The 23,099-nt window shown below is 28.4% G+C and overlaps 1 protein-coding gene across 1 annotated transcript in view; it reads left to right on the top strand.

Annotated features, from left to right (window-relative positions):
* Positions 1-23,099, top strand: part of side-IV (sidestep IV transmembrane protein) — a 430,043-nt gene that overhangs the window by 119,309 nt on the left and 287,635 nt on the right. The window contains exon 3 of the mRNA XM_075365383.1: positions 16,398-16,508. Within this exon, the coding sequence (XP_075221498.1) occupies positions 16,398-16,508 (111 nt within the window). The remainder of the gene's footprint in view (positions 1-16,397; positions 16,509-23,099) is intronic.

Here is a 23,099-nt window from a genome sequence, read left to right as displayed (position 1 = left end):
TAAAGTGTTTTTCATTACATTAATATACATACATATTCCACCTAATGATTTTCGTTTTAGATAAAATGTAATCCTATTATTAACATGCATAGAATTAATATTATAATTTATGATTTTATTCTGTAAGCTCCTCAGTTTGACGTTCGGTTTTTGCAAGTCACTAGTTTGAAAGCAGGTCTCGCAGTTGGATTGGATAGATCCATATTTAGAACAAAGAGTCCCCAAAACATTCCACCAAATCACAAATATTAAAGGAAGAGTTTAGAATCTCTAAATTTGATTTCGTTTTTAACACAGATCTAGTAGATACCTAACAAAATCAGGAAAACAAGAGGGAATAAATCAATCAAAGATTAAGCAAACAGATCGTTAGCGATAAAAAAAGATCTACTTACAAACAGAATATGAAACTAAACAACCCGATCTAAACGAGTGATTCGAAATCATTCCAGATTATTTAAAACAAATCCGAAATGAAGATGATGTCGTAGTTAATACGTTTACGGGAAGTTATTATGTAATAACAAGAAGGTGGAGCAAATAAACAATATGTGGCATGTAATAGACTGGTTAAAAAAAAAAAATTGAGAACAAAGAGGAAAGGGAGAATGTAACCGATCAAGTGATTGATGGTGGATTGTAATTGACAGATTTTAAAGAATATTTTATTGTTTTTTTTTTTTTTTAAATTATATTTAAGAAAAAACATGATGATCTTGGCCAACTACATGAATTAAAAAAAAAATTCAAGTAAAATAAAAACAACCACAAACTTATAGTTATGGCTAGGAACTTAGAAAATTAGCATAATACAGTTATATAAAAATAACTGTTATGTAAAATAGTTATATAGTTACATAAAAAAATATATACAAAATAAAAAAAGTAAAATAGTTAGACAAAAATATGTATTTTGTTTTGGGAATGTTAGGTTTTATTTCTATTTATAACTGAATTCAAGAAAAGAATGAGCTTTCAATTCTAATCGAATTTTTATATAATTTTAATCTTAATGACCCCACATAAACAAATTTTAATAATTATATACTTTTTTTTTTGATTCCTTCTAAGAAGATCCTGTTGTAAAATATTTTCAGAACCAACTCATGTTTCAGATTTTTCAGTTGGAAAATGAAATTATTAGCGTAAAACATAGTATTAAAGTTGTATAATTAAAGTTAGGTGGATTAATAAGCCAGCCTGTGTGGTACGAGTGGTAGCGTCTCGGCCTTTCAACCGGAGGTCCGGATTCGAATCCCGGTCAAGCACTACATTTTCATACGTTACACTTGCTATTCATCTCATTCTCTGAAGCAATACCTAACGGTGGTCCCGGAGGTTAAAAAAAAAAAGAAAAGTGGACTAATAAAATTTGAAATGAAAAGGTCTTAATAAAGATGGGCGAAAATTGAAATTTATAGCAGAATCTTGTAGAGACTAACTAGGTGGGTGCATCAAGTATTAGATGATCTAAAATTTATTATTATGATGATAGATGTGTAAAATATAAAAATTGAAGAAGAAAGCAATGATTTCAAAATGTCAGTTGCGGATTTCGGAGTAATAAATATGTTGAGGCTAAAGGATTTCCATGAGATTGGAAGGTGTGGAGAATATTATCTAACCAATCATCTGATTGAATAATCAATATATATATATATATACACACAAAAATATTTTAATACATTATTAATGTTTTGTCACCATGAATGATTAATATCTGATTGTAATAGACTGTAATATATATTCCCGAATTACAATCATTCCGAGTCCAGGCTTTTTTCATAACGTTTCTAATTTTTTTTTTCTACTGTGATACATTAAAAAATAATGCATTTTCATGCTCTTTAAAAAGTCTTCATAGTCACATTTCTGTATCACGTTTATTATGTTTCGACAGTGTTTTTATAGGCTTATTCGTATGTTAAATAAAAATATACATTAATGATGTAGAATAAAATGAAATGAATATTGCTCTCTTTAATTATTTAACTTGACAATTTAAAGTTGGTTTCAAGTAAGAAAATAAAACGATGTTGGTAGGATAATTCTTAAATTTGGAATAAATTTTATAAAGTCGAAATAAAACAAAAAAAAAGGATAATATTATTTAGCTTTTAGTATAATTTTTTTAGTTCATTTATTTTTTTATTTATTTTTTTTAAATGTTGGCTCGGATTTACAATTACTCTGGATAAGAATAACATTTGTCATTGTGTTTAATATTAAGTATTAATTCACAACTGATATTTCAATTACCTGGCAAGTTTTAATTTATCCGTATAAATATTATTTTTATTTATTATTAGCAGACCCGTTTATACTTCCATGTTGCTAGATTTGAGTACACACACACACATATATATATATATATATAGATTAAATGAATGCAATGGACAGTTTGATAAAACATTAACAAAATGAACATTACAGAACTTCAAAAAATTTAGCATTTCCTTTTTCCCTTTTCCCTTTCTCTTTCTTTCCTTCTTTTCCTCATTTTCCCTTTTCCCATTTTCATTTTTACCATATTCCATTTCTCTTTCCACAACTTCCCACTTCCCTATCCCTCATTTCATCTCCTTTTCTCCGTTTCCCATTTTTTTCTTTTTTCCTTCTTCCCTTTTTACGTTCTTTCCTTTTCTTTTTTTTGATTTTTCCCTTTTCCGATTTTTTGCCCTTTTCTCCGCGTGTAAATGGGTCCAGTAGTTTTTTAGTCTATAACGAACACACATATCGGAAACATTGAAATGGAATTGTAAAATATTTACTATAACGTGTGGCTGCTTTTACGTCCAACAGATAGTACTGTTTTTAAAAAAAGCATGTTTTTACCTGTCACAGGTGTGAAATCTTAGATATATAAATAGTAGGTATGTAAAACCAGTGTATTCGAATGCAACGTTGTGTCAAAATTTCACAAACGAACATTTACATTTTTATTTATATAGATTGATGACTATACAAACCGGAATTAAAATTTATGTAAACTGAAAATTAAATTCTAAACATAAATACTGGATATTAAAACTGGATTACACTGAAACTTACAGAAGATCAAAATATCTAACAGAAATGATCCCTAACATAACAATAATCAATAATCTAACAGAAATAATAGTCCCTTACGAAAATTCATTACATGAATTTAAAATTACCAATCATGTAAGAGATGTTAATTATATAACTATACAATTTATAAGTTACAAGAAACACAACAGTCTTTTTTTTATTCTTAATTTCAATGCAGTAAACAAAAGATCATTTGATAAATTGTTTAATATTCTGTTATAATTTACCCGATATTTTGATTTGAGTATACTTTACTGTTTAAAGTATATATTTCTTGAAAAAGATCGTTTGTCAATTTATGAATTTTTCACTTCTACTTTTGTATAAATTAAACAACAAAAAATAGAAAATAAAACTTATTTTCCTCTCTGAAAAACAGATATTATGTTTTAAAAAGGAAAGATTATCATCTACGAACCAGCGTGACTTTATTGAAGTCGCTATTTTATCAATAGGTTTATTGTAGTTCGATTTATGGCCAAATGTTTTCAATGAAAAATGACTAATTGTGTACAGAAAAATAGATCATAAATAATTTATATATTATACGATTGCTAAAAATTAGTCCGTATAGTTTTAAAAAAATGCATTAAATATTTTTTTCCACTACTTTCCATTTCTTTATTTTTGGGGAAAAACAAAATGATTATACATAAAAATAAAATTATTTGCATAAATGTACAATTTTATTTTAAGTCTTTTTATTTATAGTCACATCAACAATTAAAGTCATTAGCGATTGGAGTGTAACTGTAAATTTACCGGTAAACTTTTTGTCTTCAACAGAATGAGGCCGACCATTCCTAAGACATGTGGTTAATTGAACACCAACCACCAAAGAACAGCGGTATCCACGACCTAATATTCAAATCCGAGTAAGAGCATCTATTTTTACAAGGATTTGAACCTAAGAACACTCAACTGCGTGAGTTTTACTAGACCAACGCGGTGGATTAAATCTAAATTTAATTTTACAAATAAGAAGAAAACTTAAAGTGGAGAGCATTAAATTACTCCGATATAGTTTTATTATAGATGTACTGAATTAAAACATTTTCTTTGTCAGCAAAACGTGATTAGAAAAAAAAAAATTATTCTTTAGTTTAATCCTCATTTTATGCATCTTTCAGTCATCATTAACTAAAACATATCTAACGTAATGTTTGTTTTTCGCTCTAAGTCCTATAAAAATATTTTTTATTTAATAGTGTTTATTTGTATATTTATATTTGTATTTAGTAGTTTTATTGGTCATAAAAAACGTGAAATAAATGAATAATGGAAATTTTGAAGAAGTGTACACATATTTCATAAATTAACATCTCTGATTAAATCAAATTTTTTTTTAACAGTTTTAATAATTTATCATAACATAAACTATCCAGTTTTAGTCTGAAGTTGACAGTTTAATAATTTATAGATACAGACTAATACATAAAACAGACAATTCCAGTTAGTTAGTTGAATAGTTGGTGCGATAAGAAGTTAGTTTGAATGAAACTAACTTCAGAGCTATTGAATTTGGTATAGTTTTACTTTTACATAATTTAAATAAATGACAATAAATTACTGTAATTTCATTCAAGATTTTATTGTATTTGATTTCCTTATTTATCCTAAATATTATGTATTATGAATTACCAAAAATATGAAGAAAAAAAACAAATTATAACAGTTTATAGGTTATACAGTTATTAATGAAATGTAAAGCCAACAATAAAATAGAATGATATACGACTAAAATATTATGTGTTTTTTTAAGTGTAACTTAACTTATATAAATTATCCCACATTACTTAGCAACGTCAGTTTTAGTTAGGGAATTTAGGGTATTTACAAAATTCGAAACTCTTTAAAATTAGGTATTTTAGAATTTCAAATTAACAACAATTAACTTTTTTATTTTATAACAATCGTTTTTAATTAATTAAATGATCTTCAGGAGATTTATCTCCGCTTTCATTTGTAGATTACAAACTTATTATTTTATGAATAACGTACATATTTAATGTAATGTATAATAATTATTATTAAAACACAAAATAATTTATTTTTGTTAATTATATAATATACTCATTAAAAAGTTTTCGGTGTAATCTGTGTTAATAAAAATATCTCAAAATATGTTTAGCACATAGTTAATTTTCATTTGTTTGTATTTTGTTTATTAGTTTTAAATTTGCTTTATTTTTCTAATGTCTTCCCTATGTTTAAATATAAATTTTCAAACCGTTAATGTAATAGTAAATGATTCACCAATCTAGTTTTTTTAAGTGAGATAGTAAGATCAATTTTGTCGTTTTCCTCATATGAAAATGAAGATGAACAATTTAACTGATTTAATAGACGTGTTTCCAATCCTTTCTATTCTTAATTAATCATGTTATTTCATCACCCGTCTTATAACTAATACCTTCAATTATTTTCTGTATAATAAATCTTTCTTCAAATGCATTTTACATTTTATGTTACCTTTTACTCCAAAATTATCTAGTTTTAGAATTGCAATCCTTAAACTTCCGTTAACTGCTTAGCTAAATCGAATGTATTATTTTATATCGACATGCCAAGTACTTAAAAATTCATATAAAATCAGATGATATACAGTATATAAATAAAATACCTATGCTTTGTTTATCTCAGGGACTAGATAAAAAAATCATTCTTTAAAACATTTTTCTGTTTAATACGTTTCAAAAGTCTTAAATCTTTCCCTCTTTGAATTTTTTTTTAAATTTGTAACTTTTTCTTTTATAAAATTCCACTTTTCATGTACTGTTTTAATTATCAATTTTAGTGGTTATACTAGAAAAAGCTGTGCTTTGAGCATTGTAATAATATAATTTTCAAATCGTGGTGTTTTGTAATAGCGCAAATCGGTTATACCAAATTTCCGTGAAAGAGGTTGATAGTTTAAAGGATAATTCAATCAGTGACTGGTTCGGTTGTAAATATAAACAAATATTTTATTATATTTAAACCTAAGATTTCTCGAAAATGTATTCGGTCAATTTTTTTTTTTAGTTTTAATTAACATCCTGGCCTAGTGATCCATGAGTATAAAAATCTAATCAGGTACGCTCATTACCTGAATAAAGGGTGTAGTTATCTATTTTTGCCAAATCAAGAAAGTTATAATTTGATACTTCTGCAGAATTGATTCAATGTTAGTTATATTATTTTCATAATTACGTAGCATTCATAATTTTACAGCGTCAATATGGGAATTTAATTTTTACGTGTGATCGCAATGTCAAACTTGTGTTAATTATTTTTACTAATGTATTCCATAAACTTTGTTTTCATCTACCTTATTTTTAAATTAAATTTTTCTTAAATATTAATCCACATCAATAAAAGACAGTAACTTAATGTGATTTTGTGGAAGCGTGGAAAATTGAAATCATTCTATGTAAAAGATTTAAATTCGTTTTGAAAATGACACCAATTTAGTGTTGTATCCTTTGATCTGTATTGTTTACTGCAGTCAGACAATGTAAAATGAAAAGAATTTGTAGAATTTTTAAAATGCAGAAAATAATATATTTACAACCTATTTTTTTTTTAAATTGTAAATATTATAAATATTTTTCATATTCTTTTGTTTGTATAAAAGAACAAAAATATGAATGACGAAGAAACGCTCAGTAAAGGTAAATATTCACTACCTCATAATCATGCTTGGTATTCTATCAACGCTTTAGTAATAGGATTATTCAAATTTTCCTGATGAATTCCATTAATGTTTAAGACTAAGTCTAACAAAAAAAGGAAAAAAAGTAACGAAAAAATATAAAATAAAATATATGTTTATATATATACAAAACGTACGTTAGTTTGACTTACCTTTAAAGGAAATGTACCAGTTTTATAAAAAATGGAAAATTTATTTTTAGAATGTTTATAAGTTTTCTTATATTTAAATAAATTTAGCAAAATTTGGACTATCATTGAAGTCCATTTGCCTACTTTCTGATAAAGAGAACGCTTTTTATAATAAGCAGTAACTATAAAAAAAAAAAATTAAGCGTACAGCCTGGAAGTCATTCTATCTAATCCATTTTAATTCAAATGTGAGGAATTCTTATCTCGATCGATCAATTTGATCGACCGATTTATAAACAAGAAAGCTGGTCACTTTATTTTGTATTTATCTTTGAAATTCTTTTAAATCTTGGTTTAATAATCACTATTGCAGGAGTAAATAATAGGAGTATCACTATTATTGAAGTAAAAGCTTTTATTATTATTAAAAAAAAAAGAGTTGAGAACTAGAAAAATTTCGGTATGAATAGCAATATATATTTTTTTTGTTTTTTATAATTAATACAGTGGGATAAAAAATTAAGTACTCTTCCGAGTAGTTTTCTGAATAATATGTAACATTTTAATAAAATTATTTTGTAGTGGAAATGTTGGATTAAAGTCTTTGTTTTGATAAATTAAATTTATAATATTTTTTACAAGAATTCATTTTTTTCTACTTAGAAAAAAGATACGATTAATGAAACAATAAATTTGGCTATTTATAAAACAAAAATATTTTAGATGAAAGATTAATAAAAGATATTTAGTACGTTAAAATAACATTCTATTTTTTTTATAAATTAAAATGTTTATTCAAAGTTATAAAAAAAAAATACAATATGCATCTAATTCTGGGGATCGGCATGTAGAAACAACATTGATATTATCTAGCGGTTCCAGAACAAATTAACCAGTAACACAATGGAAGCACTGTGGCTTGTGAAAAAACAGTGACATCCATCACAATCTAGAATTACCATACGTTCATGAGGTTGAACGATTTAGTTAAGAATTCAAATTACATCTAAACAATCACGTAAACCACTGGTCGGGAACCTATTGGACAACAATGAGGACATGGTTGAAACGATTCCATGTATTGGAACTGGGAGATACTGCGTGATATTTGTAGTGGAACTTCTCTAAAGTATAATCGTGCTTCATCTCGTTTTATTTAGCAATCAGTGATTATGTTTGTTTTTTTTATTACATTTTTCTATTTTTTTTACAATTTTTTAATATGTTATTCTTAGTTCTGTTTTTTAATTTACCATAAATGTAATGTTTTCGACAACTCATATCTATTCCTTTGAGGAATTTCAATGGAAACTTCTCTTCATGTCACTGTTTTGTGATTCAATTTATATATCGTTTCTGTATATGTGGAACTGATTGTATATAAACTTTGAGGCAATAAAAATTGAAGAATCTAAATACAATATTCTATAGTACGATTTTCTTTCTATAATTTTTGTGTACTGTTAAGTTTACTTTTCCTTTATATCTGTTTTTATTTTACCTTTATAGTAGTTTATAGTTAAATACACTTTAATTATGCTCTTTATTGGAACTTAATTGGAATATATTTTTCATGAAAATTCAGAAATAATATGTTACTGTATCTTTTGAAAATAACATCGATTGTTACCGTTTGTAACAATCACTATCATCATACATCATTTTGGTGAATTAAATAACTTTTAACCCATTTTTTTTTAAAATATGTTTGGTGAATAAAACAGATTGCTACAACTGAAACACTGTTATTACTTAAAAAAAAAAAAAAAAATATTAATAAATTTAATCAAAAAGATATTCATTGCCAAAAAAATGTAAAGGAAAAAATGGTATCGAGATTCAATAAATTTAAAAATGTTGATCACACTGAACCAGATGGTAACGATAGTTGGCTAAAATGTAGCCAATTTAGAGGGGTTTCACTTGTAATAGCTGAGCTTATCACTTGTAGAGTTAAGTGCTGTACTTCGGGCGCAAGTCCAACATCTCCTCACCATGACTAAGCAATTCTTGATGACTATATTCCACATAATCACATGTTGCATTTGGCATTAAACAATACAAAACAGTTTTATCTTTTCGTATAATTTCCACTACCAATTTTACTGGAGTGTCTTTTGATTTATTACTTAATATTTTCACCCAGCTTTGCGTTAAATCATTGAGTAAATGTACCATCAATTTCATAACCTATTATTAATCGATTTATATATCTTTTTCTTATTAAAACAGTGTTTATTTAGTACATATATATATTTGAAAAAAAACTTTTATATTTAAGTTTTATACAAAAGAAAACATTGGTGGTTCAAAATATATTACTATTGACATATAAAAGTTAAAAAAGAGGTTAAAATTAATACCACTAAACAAATACTCCTGAGATCAGTTAGATTTTTAGAATTTTGTTACAGCACTTAAGTTGTTTTTATAAGAATTATAGTGCATCACAACAGGCTATAATTAAATAAAAAATAATAATGAAAAAAGAATTAGAAACTTTGATCTAATCTAGCTCGTAATGACATTCTGGATACACCAGATTTACATAAGTAAATCCTAATCACTAAATTAAAATTGTTAAAGTTGGAGGTTGTAATCCAAGTAATTGTGTTAAAGAACCTTTAATACTAGTTTCACCATCACTATTGGTACAAAGGATATTAGTCAACGCTAATGATATTACAATCAGAAAATACCACTGCATTCTTAATGAGATCTGGAGAAAAAGCAGCCTGTGGACCAATACAAAAATTTATATCAAATGATTAAACAACAGAATTACTGGCTTAAATGAATATAAAATAAAACTGAACCACCTAAAATACTATAAATTTTTTAACATAATACTAATTTAACGGAATAATAGAAGATGGTAAGGTGAAAGCGATTTTGCAACCCTCTGTTGTACGCAGAATAAAAACATTGGAAGATGTAAAATATATTCAAAATTTTTTTAGTTAAAGCTGATAAAAAATTCTACGAAAATTACATTAGATTTATTCAAATGATATTTAAGAGAAAAAAAAAAGCATAAAAGTATTTACGCTGAAGAAGAGGGTACTCTGGTTCATAGTACCAGTATATTTTTTGAAAAATTGTAAAGCCTTAGTTTGAATTTAAGGCTATTAAACAAAAAAAATACTTTTTTAAAAATATATAAGACGGTTAAATGTAATGCCCGAACAAACGGTAAAATTGTAAATTTGATAAAATATATAATTACTAATGATTTAGTTAGTAATTATAACTATTTAAACGTTAATTATATTTGCACAGTTATTATAAATACAACGTATACGAAAGATAGCTAAAGTTAACTGTACTCATTTGCATCAATCAACATTTATTCCACTCGAGAAAACGAAGTGATTAATGCATTCCGCTGTGCTACATCCTAGATTAATATAGAGAAATACATATATAATAGTACCCGGTCTTGTACATTAATATTAAATTGATAAATATGTTTATATATACACTTACACAAGTTAGTGTATGCGCGTGCGCGCTCTTGTATGTGTTTGTGTAACTTTGTGTTTGTATAGACAGAAATATATGTAAAGATACTTCTAAGATATTACGTCAACGCTGAGCATATGTCGAGAAAATCAATAAATCCTATTTTCCAAAATACAACATATAAAAACATATACGCATATATTTATGGTAGTTGTACACAAAATAAGAAATTACCGACATTATTTTATATATTCATCCAGAATTCACCTACAGGTTAGGCTGAGTTGAAATCGATTGTCCGAGCATGCAGAATTGTTATTACACAGGCTTGCCTATATATCGAGAATATTCAGTAAATTTCACGTAAAATTAAAAGTAGTTTAGAAAGTAAATAAGGTAAAGCATTTCTGTATATATACGTATACCTATTAAATATGATAAAATAAAAACTAAATATAGATTTTTAATATATGTCAATTACAATAATTATAACTGCTTCGTTTAAAGAACTTCTAGAAATAATAAAAATAGTTCTAAATGGAAAAATCTTTTGTTTTGAATTTGAAAATATTTCTTAATGATTTAATTATTAATTCAATATTTGGCAACACCGTTTTTACTTTACATTACTTCTATATTCATAAAAAAATTACTTCTACAATCTACAAAAAAAATCGTAGAAATTAAATGATTGATAAAAATCACACATAATTTGGACTAGCGTATTTTTAAAAAAAACTTCAAACAATTTCTATAACCAATCCACTGAAATCAACGACGCCTTACCTTAATAGTTTTTCATTATTCTCGTATAAATCTGTTTTTTCAACAAAAACCATATTAATTCTATATTAATATGGCTTTTGATAAAACACGTAAAGAAAATATAGTTTCTTTAAGATTTTAATCTTGTGTAATTGTTACTATAATGTATCCTTTCAGTCTGCCTGGTCATTTGTCAACCGATCTATACACATGCAATCAATAACAATACATTTTTATTAATTACAATTCGAATAGTTTATGAAACTAGAAAATAAAAATATCATATAAATAATATCAAATATGTTTTGATTACGTTTAGATACTGTAAAGCATCGTCACTCAAAGTATCCGGAATAAAACAATAGCATATAAATACCCTGAGATACAATAAAGTTTCCAATGAAATTTAAAAGTTTATGGAGTACCGGCTCAATGACTATTTCTTAAAATACTGGATTTATTTTTAACAATATAGAAATGCTACTTGAATAAATGCTTCCAACCGAAATTCAAGATAAAGTACTTTCCTTACCGCAATTACGTAAATTCAAGTGGGTATCTGTATCTAATATATTGCAACCTGTTAACACCAGTTCGTTCTGTACCTTTATCGTCCCAGTTTAAGTTTACTACCGACTTTTTACATGAAAATTTGGAATTCGCTGATTAATGAACATATTCCATTTAGTTACGGCTCCTGTATAGCATTCTACCGAGAATCACAACATATCGCAATGTAAACGCTATGCGTCCTTACAAAACCGACATTGTTGTATGGGTCTATCACAAAGGTAATTGCCTGTCAAAAATCAATATTCATCTCTTCATGTGGCTAAAAAATTTGAATCTCAACTTCGTAACCGTCGTAGGTTTTGTATATAATTGGGCGTTCCAACTATCAAGTGTTGTTGCTGATTAGGGTACGGGTCAGAATACAGTAGTCAGTGGGAATAATTTAACTAAAGAAGTAGGCGTCAACTATACTGAACAGTACAGGGAAGGAAAGATTTGGGGAAAAGGACATGACCGTCGAAATCGATGAGATGTTCTCGAGACGCAAAAATCATACTGGCGCGACTTTTTGGCAACTGAAAAAACAACCCATTGTTTTTTCCAATTTTCGCTGAATATAACAATGGGTTTTTGGTGAAGTTAGTCGTGCAAACGGTCAGTGTCTCGTTGTAAAAATTACTGACAGATTAATTCAAATCCGGCTGAATGCTATCAGACAACGTTGGTGAGGGAGCGTATTGTATTCGGATTCCTAGCGTGTATACAAACCGATACACTAGAATGTAAGGGTTTCGCCACCATTATATTGTAAATCATCGGTACCATTTCTTTGATCCTCACAGCGATGCTCATACTCAAACCATTGAACATTTATTGGGATTGCTGAAATAGCAGAATAAAAAACATAGGGGAACTGTCAAGAATTACATGGGATCCTATTTAGCCGAACACATGCGGCGTCGCATGATAAGTGATAAGAAACCCGTTTCAGAAAATGCTCGATGGAATAACAGATACCTGGTGCTAGACGTCACCATGTGTCCGTCAGTAAGTAAATTTTCCAGTAAGTTCTTTAAGTTGAAATAATCAAGTAGTCCGGAAAAAAACAATGAATAAAGAGCATCTTTTGAGAAATCCATCGATTTGAAAGTGGCAAGGGGTTGCGCCGGTGTTCTAAACACGTACTGTTAGAAATTATTTTAATTAATAATAATCTAACTGGGAACATACGATCTAATGAGCGCATTAAATACCACTGATCTTACAGGGACTACATAATTGTGAAAAAGAAAAAAGAAAATACATATTACCAGCGATATTGAAAGCTAATAAGATGCTAAGTAATTTTTCTCGTTATATATCTGGGGTAATCTATCACAGGTAAGGTAAAATTAATGATGAAATATTTTATTATTCTAAGAATATTTAATGCTCCATGATTTATTATTCTAAGAATAATAAAACGTTAGTAATATAAAGTATTCCTATAAAATGTGAAAGACTAATTTTACTGATTCATGCTTAAAGAAAAACATTTTTTTTAATATTAATTTATATTAAAAATAAATACATTAAATACAAAAATACAAATATAAATTAAAAAAAAAATAAATAAATAAATAAATACATTAAAAATAAATTAGAATAGGTCTTTCTTCAAAGAAAAGTCAAAACATTAATCTTATTTTACCAAGTATTAACGTCTGATTTGTATTACGTAATTTCTTTTTTAATTTGTTAGAATGAAAAGTTTTTTAATGGTTATAAATATAAAAGTCAGTAATACATTTTTATTTCAATAAAATATACTGGAAATTTGAATGTTAAGGAATTCGTCCATTTTCAGTCAAAGAGTATGGGGCAATTCAAATAAAGATTATTTTTTTTAATACATAAATTTATATTGACAGGTTGTCAGCTGATTATGACATTTCCAATTTACACATCATATAAAATAAAAGCGTGTCTAAATACGCTGATTTAATTCAGTAGATATAGTATATCAACATCGAAAATCAAACAAAACAGTAACGTTAAAAAATTGAAAATGAAATAAAGTAATAAATAAAACCAATAATATTAAAACATATAATTAAACAAAATTAAAAAAAAATTATATTTTTATTTTATTATTTTTTACACATTTTTTTGTAACTGCTTCAAACATTTGCTATTTTTATTAATTTCTATACAAGAGACAAAAAATTTAAAACAGTCTTGTTTTCTGACTGAACGACTGCAGGTTTATAAAAGTAAACGGAAGGTAAAGCAGTTTCCTACAATTTTCTTTTGTGACTCTAATCCAGTGCTCTATAATATAATTTCAATCCATACGTTTAATCCACATGACATTCAGGTAGTGGAATCTTCATTTATTTCAATAGAAGTCTGATTTTCAACGAGTACCATAACTCTCAGAGAAATCAAGAGTAAAAATAATTACTGAAACCCAAGCCGTTTATTTTAATAAGTCATAAAAATACTGGAACAAACTGTTTAAAAAAGACATTAACTATTATGCTTTTTACACCACAGAGAAAGTACATAAGCATGTGTCTCTCTTTTCAGTAAATTTATATGCTTTTTTCTGGGTAAGAATTATAATTTTTTTTTTTGGAGGGACGAAAAACACTTTTGCGTTATCATCGCCCGGAACAAACATAATACAATATTACAAAAAAGTACTTTAATAATTATTAAATTGTCGCGTACAAATGCACAGCCTTAAAGACAAGATATTCGATAGAATCATTGAATTTTTTCTTAAAATATGTTGGATGTTAGCTCCTAATTTAAATTTACGATACAATGAAGCGTAGCACCACAGTCTACAAGGATGTGGTGTATCGTTATTTGTCATTTGCAGCGAACAAAAACGAGTCTTGGCTTCAACTAATATTAACAAATACGATTATTAGAAATAAAAAAATCAATTAATTAATAAGAAAAATGAAATAAGATTAAAATTTAATAGCAATTAAATTTAATCTCAGTGTGTTAAAAATATTAACAAAAGAAAAAACCTTATTTAGAAATAGTTATGAAAAATAAATTGAGAAATTCTTATTTTGTAAATCGGCTGAAAGTTGCGAATTCCAGTAGAATAATTTCGTACGGTCTGTAATAATTTTGAACTGTCTGATTCATTAATCGTTCATGTGCTAGATTTTTTTAAAACTAATCGTTTAAATGTAACATTAGTATGCCCTATTCGTAAACGGCAAATAATAAATTCCTCTCGACGGTTATTCCGGATTGCAAAGCTCCATGGCAACACCGCATCCTTGATATACTGTAGTTTATTTACCATTATTTATTGTAATAGTCACCTTCCCACCTTCTTCGAAGAGTATGTTTAATAGAATTAATAAAATCGGGATTAGTAACAGGAATGGAAATGCGGTTGGCTACGTGTGGATTCCGCTGCTAGACGCATGCAGAATCATAATAGGTAATTCCATCATTCGTTAGGAAATATTAAAAATATACTTAGTAAATTTCTTTAATCCTTAATAATTTATTTTTTGAGTATAGAAAAGATCAATAGAATCAAATCAATATTTCTTAGTAATTGAGAACAGTATATGTTTATTTATAAAAAAAAAAGTTGAATCTCGGAGCTGTTGGATTATCATAAAGCAATTTCCATAAATTTCTTATCAAATTATTTAGTAAAATTTTGCTGAAAGATAGAAAGTATCATTACAGTGTACCTGTCAGTTTTCTATCATAGATTTATACGAAGTTTTTTTTTGTGAAAGTTATAAAATTATTATTCATATAATAAAAATCTGATGTGGGCAGCACATGACATCCCTTAAACACCAATTTTACATATATAATTTTTTTTAAAATGAAAAGTACATAAAATTTTATTTCATTAATAACTTCTGATATTTTTTTATTATTATTGAATTATTATTTATCATAATTTTTTTTTTACAATCATAGGTTAGTAATAATTAATAAATCAATATATTGCAATAAAAAAAAAGTTAAAAAAAGAGATGAAGTCTTATTCGATCCGAAGTGCCTTCCCGTTCTAAAACCCAAATATTTCATTAATTAAAATTTAATTTGGCTATAAATCTGGAACTAAAGAAAGAAGTACCTCTTATGATATACCGTCTCAATGAGGGCTTATTACTATAATTAAGAAAATTTCCAAAATCCATTTTTTTTATATTTTGGGCTTTTTTTGTACACTTCTGGTTCAGTCGATTGCAGTCTTAAAGGGAGGTACACAACTAGATGTTACAGTAGTCCTAAATCCAAACTTTCAACATCCTACGGATAATCGTTTTTGAGTTATGCGGGATACATACATTCGTACGTACATACATAAAGAACTTACAGAGGTCACGCCGAAACTAGTCAAAATGGATTCAGGGATGCTCAAAATGGATATTTCCGTTGAAATCCTAAAACCGAAATTTTTCGCGATCACAACACTTCCTTTACTTCTTACAAGGAAGTAAAAAAAAAAAAAACAAATTGTAAAACATCCACTTTAAAAATTAAAGAATTTTCTTTTAGAATACGTTTGGGAGCTAATATTTCAGAAAATTAGCCGGCTGGTAGTTCCTTAAAGATCATCTGAAACATAATTTCTTAAGGGTATTTTAATTCGTACTGTTTAAATAACTTTTTTTAATCAAATTGCCATGTTTAAAATCGTAATAATTTTGAATTATAACTATTTGTTTAACATTACAAAAAAATTATATTAATTTAAAATATTTATTTATTTTTATTTGCAGTTCCTCCTGATAGACCAGTAATATTTGACATCAAGCGACGAGACAGAACAAAACTATTAGAACCGTACAACGAAGGAAGTGATATAAATCTTATCTGCGAAGTGTCTGGAGGTAAGTCAACTAAATAGTTATTTGATAAATAATTTATGTTTCAATAATAAAATTTTTCACTAATAAATACATACTAAAATGTTTTTACAATTAATTGATTTGCTTTTCTATTTATTAGAATATCTTTATTTAATGCAAGTTATTTTTAAAAGTGGCCTATTGTTCTCCCTGCCAAACTTCCTTATTCATCATTGTAGAAAGTAGGTACAAACGAAACGGATTAGAACCTTCACTACTGCTTGCTTCTTTAGCAGCTAATTCACTTGAAAATCCTACACATTTAAGATCCTAATCTAACCTAAATCATGTTTTGCAGTATCTGAGAATAGAAACAGAAGTGTGCATATTTGGTATCTATTTTTCTGTAATAAATATGTTTAATAGATTTGGAAATGGATTTACTTAAACACACAACATTGGAATATGTAGTACCTATCTAACTGTGATGTATGGCCGTCCATATGGCGTATAGTTTACAAGTATTTATATTAGTGTATTGAAACAGAACAAATATTTAAATAAAGCGATGATTATGAATGGACACTCTTTTAAATGATGTATATATCACTGATGTATGTATCACATTCGGATACACCTGAAAATTAAATTTAGAAAACTGGTTCAGAAATACAAAGTAATTAAATACGAGTATATTGTTTTCTTGTAAGTCAAGGAAATTTATTAGTAGAAGTTTTTGTGAGACAAAAAAACACTCATGTGAGTGGCTCAACTGCTAATTTTAGACCACACGTGAAAATGTACTCTGAGCTCAAGCAACTCTTGAGGGTACGCTCTTTTAAACAGCGGGAGTCTTAGTCCAATAAAATCATACAGATGATGACGTGGTTGAATCATTTTATGTAAAATGTTACATAATTAAATTAAAAAATATTTTTTTTATAACCTGAATTTTTCTTTCATCCATAAAATAATAAAAAATGAGATTTGCATCAAAAAATGAAGGAATGTACAAAAGAGTCATGAGCTTTTAAGAGATTATTATGATATCTTTTTCAAAACAAGAAAAGTTAAAAAATACACCTCAACTGATACTAGAGACGTTTTCTTTTACTTGGAGTCTTTTTTCTTTAGCTCCCTAGACCATCGTTGTGTATTGCTTCGGAGAATGAGATGAGTTGATCATTTTTTAACATGTGAAAATGCCGTGACTGTCCGGGATTTGAACCCGGAAACTCCGGATGAAAGGCCGAGACGCTACCAACCGTACCACTGAGGCCGGCACTTGGACTTTGGAAAACGCCGGCTTGCCATTTCTAACAGCATAAATTTTACTTATATATGACTGGCTGGCCTCCTGTTTCACGCAAATCACCCACTAATCAGTCGTCAGCATAAATAATCCGCTGGCTTAGATAATCGTAGCGTATGTAATCCCTTTTTTATAATTCTGTAAGATAGTGGGAACTCATGGTTAGTCAACAAAAATTGGTTATAAGCATATTGTAAAACAGCACAATAACCAGTTTTTTCAACTTATTACTTTTTTTAAATATCTAAAAACTGTTGAACATTACGTATAATTAAATAAAAGTTTATAAACCACCTTCGTTTTATATAATTATAAAAATGCAGTAAATATCAGATTATAATATATTTTCTGCTGATCCAGCAATCGGGACTCAGTCCTTGGTGCTTCACCTCTAATGGGGACATCCCCGAAAGGACGGTCCTATCGGGACTCAGTGTTTTAGCTAGGGGCTCGAGAGTCCCCGCACATCATCTCCACCGACCGCCCGTGCAAACACGGGCGAACGGCAGTTTCGTACGGAGCTGTTCCTCACTCCCTCGCTTCCCGATCTTTCATTTGCAGTATTCCCGACATAAAATCCGTCATAGAATCGATGTCCACCGAACTGCATAACATCGTTCTAACGATGGTCTCCATCTCGACTGCATTGAATGTGCATGTTAAGTAACCATAAGATAACCTTAATATCAAATAAAGGAAAGCATACTGGTTTGAAAGAGAAATTACTACATATAAAATCAGTAAGTCCTAAAATCTATAATAAATAAAAAAATGTATTATATAATTTTATGCGTCAAGGGTCGTGAAAGCCACAGCTTAGGATACAGCAATATACGTAACACAGACACTATAGCAAACAATTTAGATAACATTATAGATACTTTATTGCACTTTAGTAAGGTTGATACAGATACGTAAAAATTTACTTACGAAAAGCAAAAGGATGAACAAAATTACCAAAGATAATCAACGAAAAATATCTCTGTAAACAGGAATACCTGTTATCATATTTACGTAACAACTGTGAGTAAATGAAAACGGTAACTCCTTCCTAAAAATGTAAATGATATTTGACACTTTTGATTAATAGTAGACATCTGTACTTAAGAATCTTTCAACGGTTCCTGCAATTTGAAACACTGAATTATTATTAAGTATATGTTGGCTGCTAGCAGGGTAACATTGATTTTTTTTGTTGAATTTTAATTGAGTATCTTTGATACTAACGAGGTCTGGCTTATTATTATGAGATGTAAAATGTTAGAGGGCGAATGACGACTCTCGTTAAAGCCCATCAGGGATAGATCATGGGGGGGGGGGTGATCGGAAGCGTAACAAGGCAGATTTCTTCCCCTACGGGAATCCCGATTGGAAGTTGAATTTCCGTACCATGCGTATCCTCTACAAGGATATAAGTGAGGCTCTTTCGTATAAGCTGCGCCTATCTGGGCTTATCGCATCATCTTTAGGTGTTATAGGAACATTCTTTTGAGAGCCCAGCATCTCCTTCTGTTAGCTGTTGTCGGCGGTTACAAGACTGTGTCGTCGGAGGCAGTCTGTGTTATTATTGGCATTAACCCGATAGATATTCTTCCCGTAGGATGTAAGGAACGTTATATTTCCAAACAGGATGGTTTTCTTACTTCGGAACGTATGCGGGAAATTGAAGACCAGGATTTTATATATTGGCAGGCCAGGTGGAATGACTCCCCTGCTGGTTGTTACACGCATGGCATGTTTCCATTTGTGTCTGACTTGGGCGCGTTTAGGTGGATTTCTCCAATCCACCTAACCACGCATTATCCACCTAATTCCATTATATTACGGAATTCCTTTCCGGCCATGGTGCTTTTCGGGACAGATTGGTTAGGTTTCGTTCAGTATATTCAGGTCTATGCCCTAATAGCGGAGTTGATGACACGGTGGACCACTTCCTCCATGTCTGTCTCCGGTACAAGGCTGAACCTATCAGACTAGTTAGAGAACTGTACGGGGGGATGACTGTGCTACCGAGGGCATGGTATTCCATACATCCGTAAGGTGTGGTACTGTATAGCCAAGGGCAGTCTTCAGGTATGATGTTTATAGTGGGATGTAGATCCCACTATAAACATCATACCTGATGGGATGGGATGTAGATCCGAATTTCATTTTTACGTATAACACATTTTGAACAGTATGAGTTTAGCATTGTATTGACTCGTTACTTAGTTGATGATTGAGGCATTTACAGTCAAAAGCATTGGTATTAAAATCGTACTATGCGCGGGATACGCGCTTCCACCGACTCGGTTAGCTAGTTCAAAGGGTGACATTGTAGGAAAAAAAGAGTAAAGATGTCCAAAAGAAGACTAAAACTGTGTTGACAGATAATAATTTTTAAATGTCTGCCAATTTAAAGGTCTGCCGAGGCATTTGCATCAGTGACATCCCGACTGAGGCCTGGTTGATGACTTTGAGATGTAATCAGTTAGAGGGTTGAAGACGACCTCCGATAATGCCCCTCAGGGGTCGGAATGGAAGGGGTGGTGTAGCGACCGGAATTGCTACAAGGTGTGTGTCTTCCTCTACGGGGTTGCAATGAGTATTTTTGACGCAACTTTAATCATCAAATAATTATAAATACCACAAAACGTACTACACTTAATTGTTAGTATCGACGAATTTTTTATATCGTTAAATAATCTATTATGAAATATTTATGAAAAATAATAATTTTTTTGTTAGATTATTAATGTCTTACGCGTAGGATTATGATAATAAACATTTGTAGCATATTAAAAATTCAACCGATCTTGAAATTCTTAAATTAAAGACACAACAATAAATATGGTTTTTGTAATCTGCGTAAGAAGTAATTTTTAATGAAAAATATAGTTGCGTTTTAATAATGTATTCACGTTACAAAGTTTATCATTGTAACTAAAGATAAAGGCGTTACTTGCAGCTGCTTTATGAAACGGTTGTGTTCCGTGTCGAGGAACATTGATAAATATGCTTTCAGACTTAAGAATCGTTCGGAAACACCATTACCGAGTTTTTTTACATAAAAATATATAGCAAGTTCTTTTGTATGTTCACGTGCTTGGTTTTTTTTTTTTTGCGGATGTAGGTTTAGAATTATGATATACTCTGTTAGGCCTTGTTACTGTAATGTTGACACTTGTTCATGCAGTTAAGTAAAATTTAACAATTTTGTTACGTTACGTACAACAATTGTATATTACATGACTATACATTATCATTACATATGAAAATATAAAAAAACAAGGTAACCAAAGTATTGTATCAACTTGAAAACTGTACAAGTAAACAATTTTTTACATTGTTTGACGATTATTTAAAATTATAATTAAGCTGCGCTGAAAGAAGCTCATAAAAATTGTAAATAGACAAAAATGTGAACAACTTTTACTGATTTATAAAATATTTAAAAATTCGATTGGTTTTACAAATGCCAATAAATAATTTTTTTACCTCGTAATAAAGTGTTCATAGAAAAACTGATCGGCCTTTCTTCTTCATTTAGTCTTTTTTTAATATTTTTATTTATAGTTGCATCAACAATTAAAGTCCGTAGCGATTTTAATGTAATTAATGTAACTATACCGGTAAATGTGTTGTATTGAAAAAAGTCAGGTCGACAATTCCTGAGTCAAGTGATTAACTGAAACCCAAATACTAAAGAACACCAGTATCCACGATCTTGTATTCAAATCTGAATAATAACAACTAACTTTATTATTTTTTGAACCTGAGATCTCTCGAATTCAAAATCAGCTGATTAATGACGACGAGATTTATCACTAGAGCAACCCGGTGAGTATCAGTTTTGTTAAATATATAAAAATCAGTTACAATTAAAAATTTTAAATACTTTTTGCATTAAATAAACAGGCAAGAATTTAAAACCATATCGTTATTAAAATATTAATTTTCAATAGGACGTTTACAGCACGTTACATCCTTTGAAAGAAAATTTTAATTTAATTACTTTTGCAGTACAGAAAATTTCTCACCTGCTGGATGGATGATTCAATCTAACCCATATTAGATTCCCATTGCTATTATTTTTATTTTTTATACTATAATAAGAAAGAATATACACGTGTAGATAAATAATATGATAAAAGAAATGTTTTATTTTCTTAAGTTAATTACAACGATGATGTTTTGTCTAATCAATACATTACAAAATAGTGGTAGAGTTGAAGCCAAGAATAATTCTACGCAGGAAGAGGAGAAATAAAACAGATATCAGGTGTAACTTCTGTCATCAGATTATAGATTTAATGACAGCTACAGAATATTGTTAAAGCTGCTTGGTTTTCGATTTACCAACACTTTATTATTTCAATTTTATAATTTATTTTTTGTTTAAATTAAGATTACAATACACTATACTATTAATAAATAAATATAAACTGATAAATTTTACAGTGGATTTTTTATTTACATGTTCCACTCAAAGACCTTAGTTTTGTTGAGTTAGCAAGAAATATGACAATGAAGAACACTTTCGTTTAATAATTCACCAGAGGATTACCAAATCTTATACGTTATTTCAACATAACTTTTATTTTTGTTTAGTAAAAAGAATAAATTTAGCAGATTTCCTTCTATTCGGTATAATTTAGTAGCTGGTTGAAACTTTTATAACAAATACTTTAAAACTTTCTCTTACCTTAATAGGGGTCTGGATTCTTACAAAACTAAATAAATATTCTATTTTTATTTGAAATAAAAACTGTAAATTTTGTATCGAGTTTAATAATGATCACTTCTAACCTAACTGAAAGATTAGATATTTTGACAAATTTAAAAAATAAAATATTTAGATGCAAATGTTTTATTATTATTTTTTAAAAACAAACGTAATTTATTGATATGAAAAAAAAAATGTATTTCGTTATTTAAAAATTCGTTCTAATATTCTATGTAAACGTTATCGGGAAACATCGTTGAAGAAAAAACATGAAAATAGACATCCTAAAAACAAAACATATTGAAAAAATTGTTCACTGGGAAAAAAGCCGATTGTGAAAATGTAGAGGTGAGAAACCAAAATATTGAAAATGAAATAAAAATAAGCGTAGATGTTCAGTGCGGAAATAAGTATATTTTTTTACGTAAGTTTTTACCTAGTTTCACTAAATTTTTCCTCAAATCTACGCAGAAAAGTTGAAAGGAAAGTATGAAATTTTAATGTTGAAAAGACTATGCATCATTACGCTATAAAAATTCGGTAACACAAATAACAAACAATTCCCTTGCACCTTCAACTCATGGTATTCAGAATATTAAAAATTCAATATTAATCA

Source organism: Lycorma delicatula, chromosome 5 (assembly GCF_047948215.1).
Source record: "Lycorma delicatula isolate Av1 chromosome 5, ASM4794821v1, whole genome shotgun sequence".
Lineage (NCBI taxonomy): Eukaryota > Metazoa > Arthropoda > Insecta > Hemiptera > Fulgoridae > Lycorma > Lycorma delicatula.
This window is presented reverse-complemented; position numbering and strand designations above follow the sequence as displayed.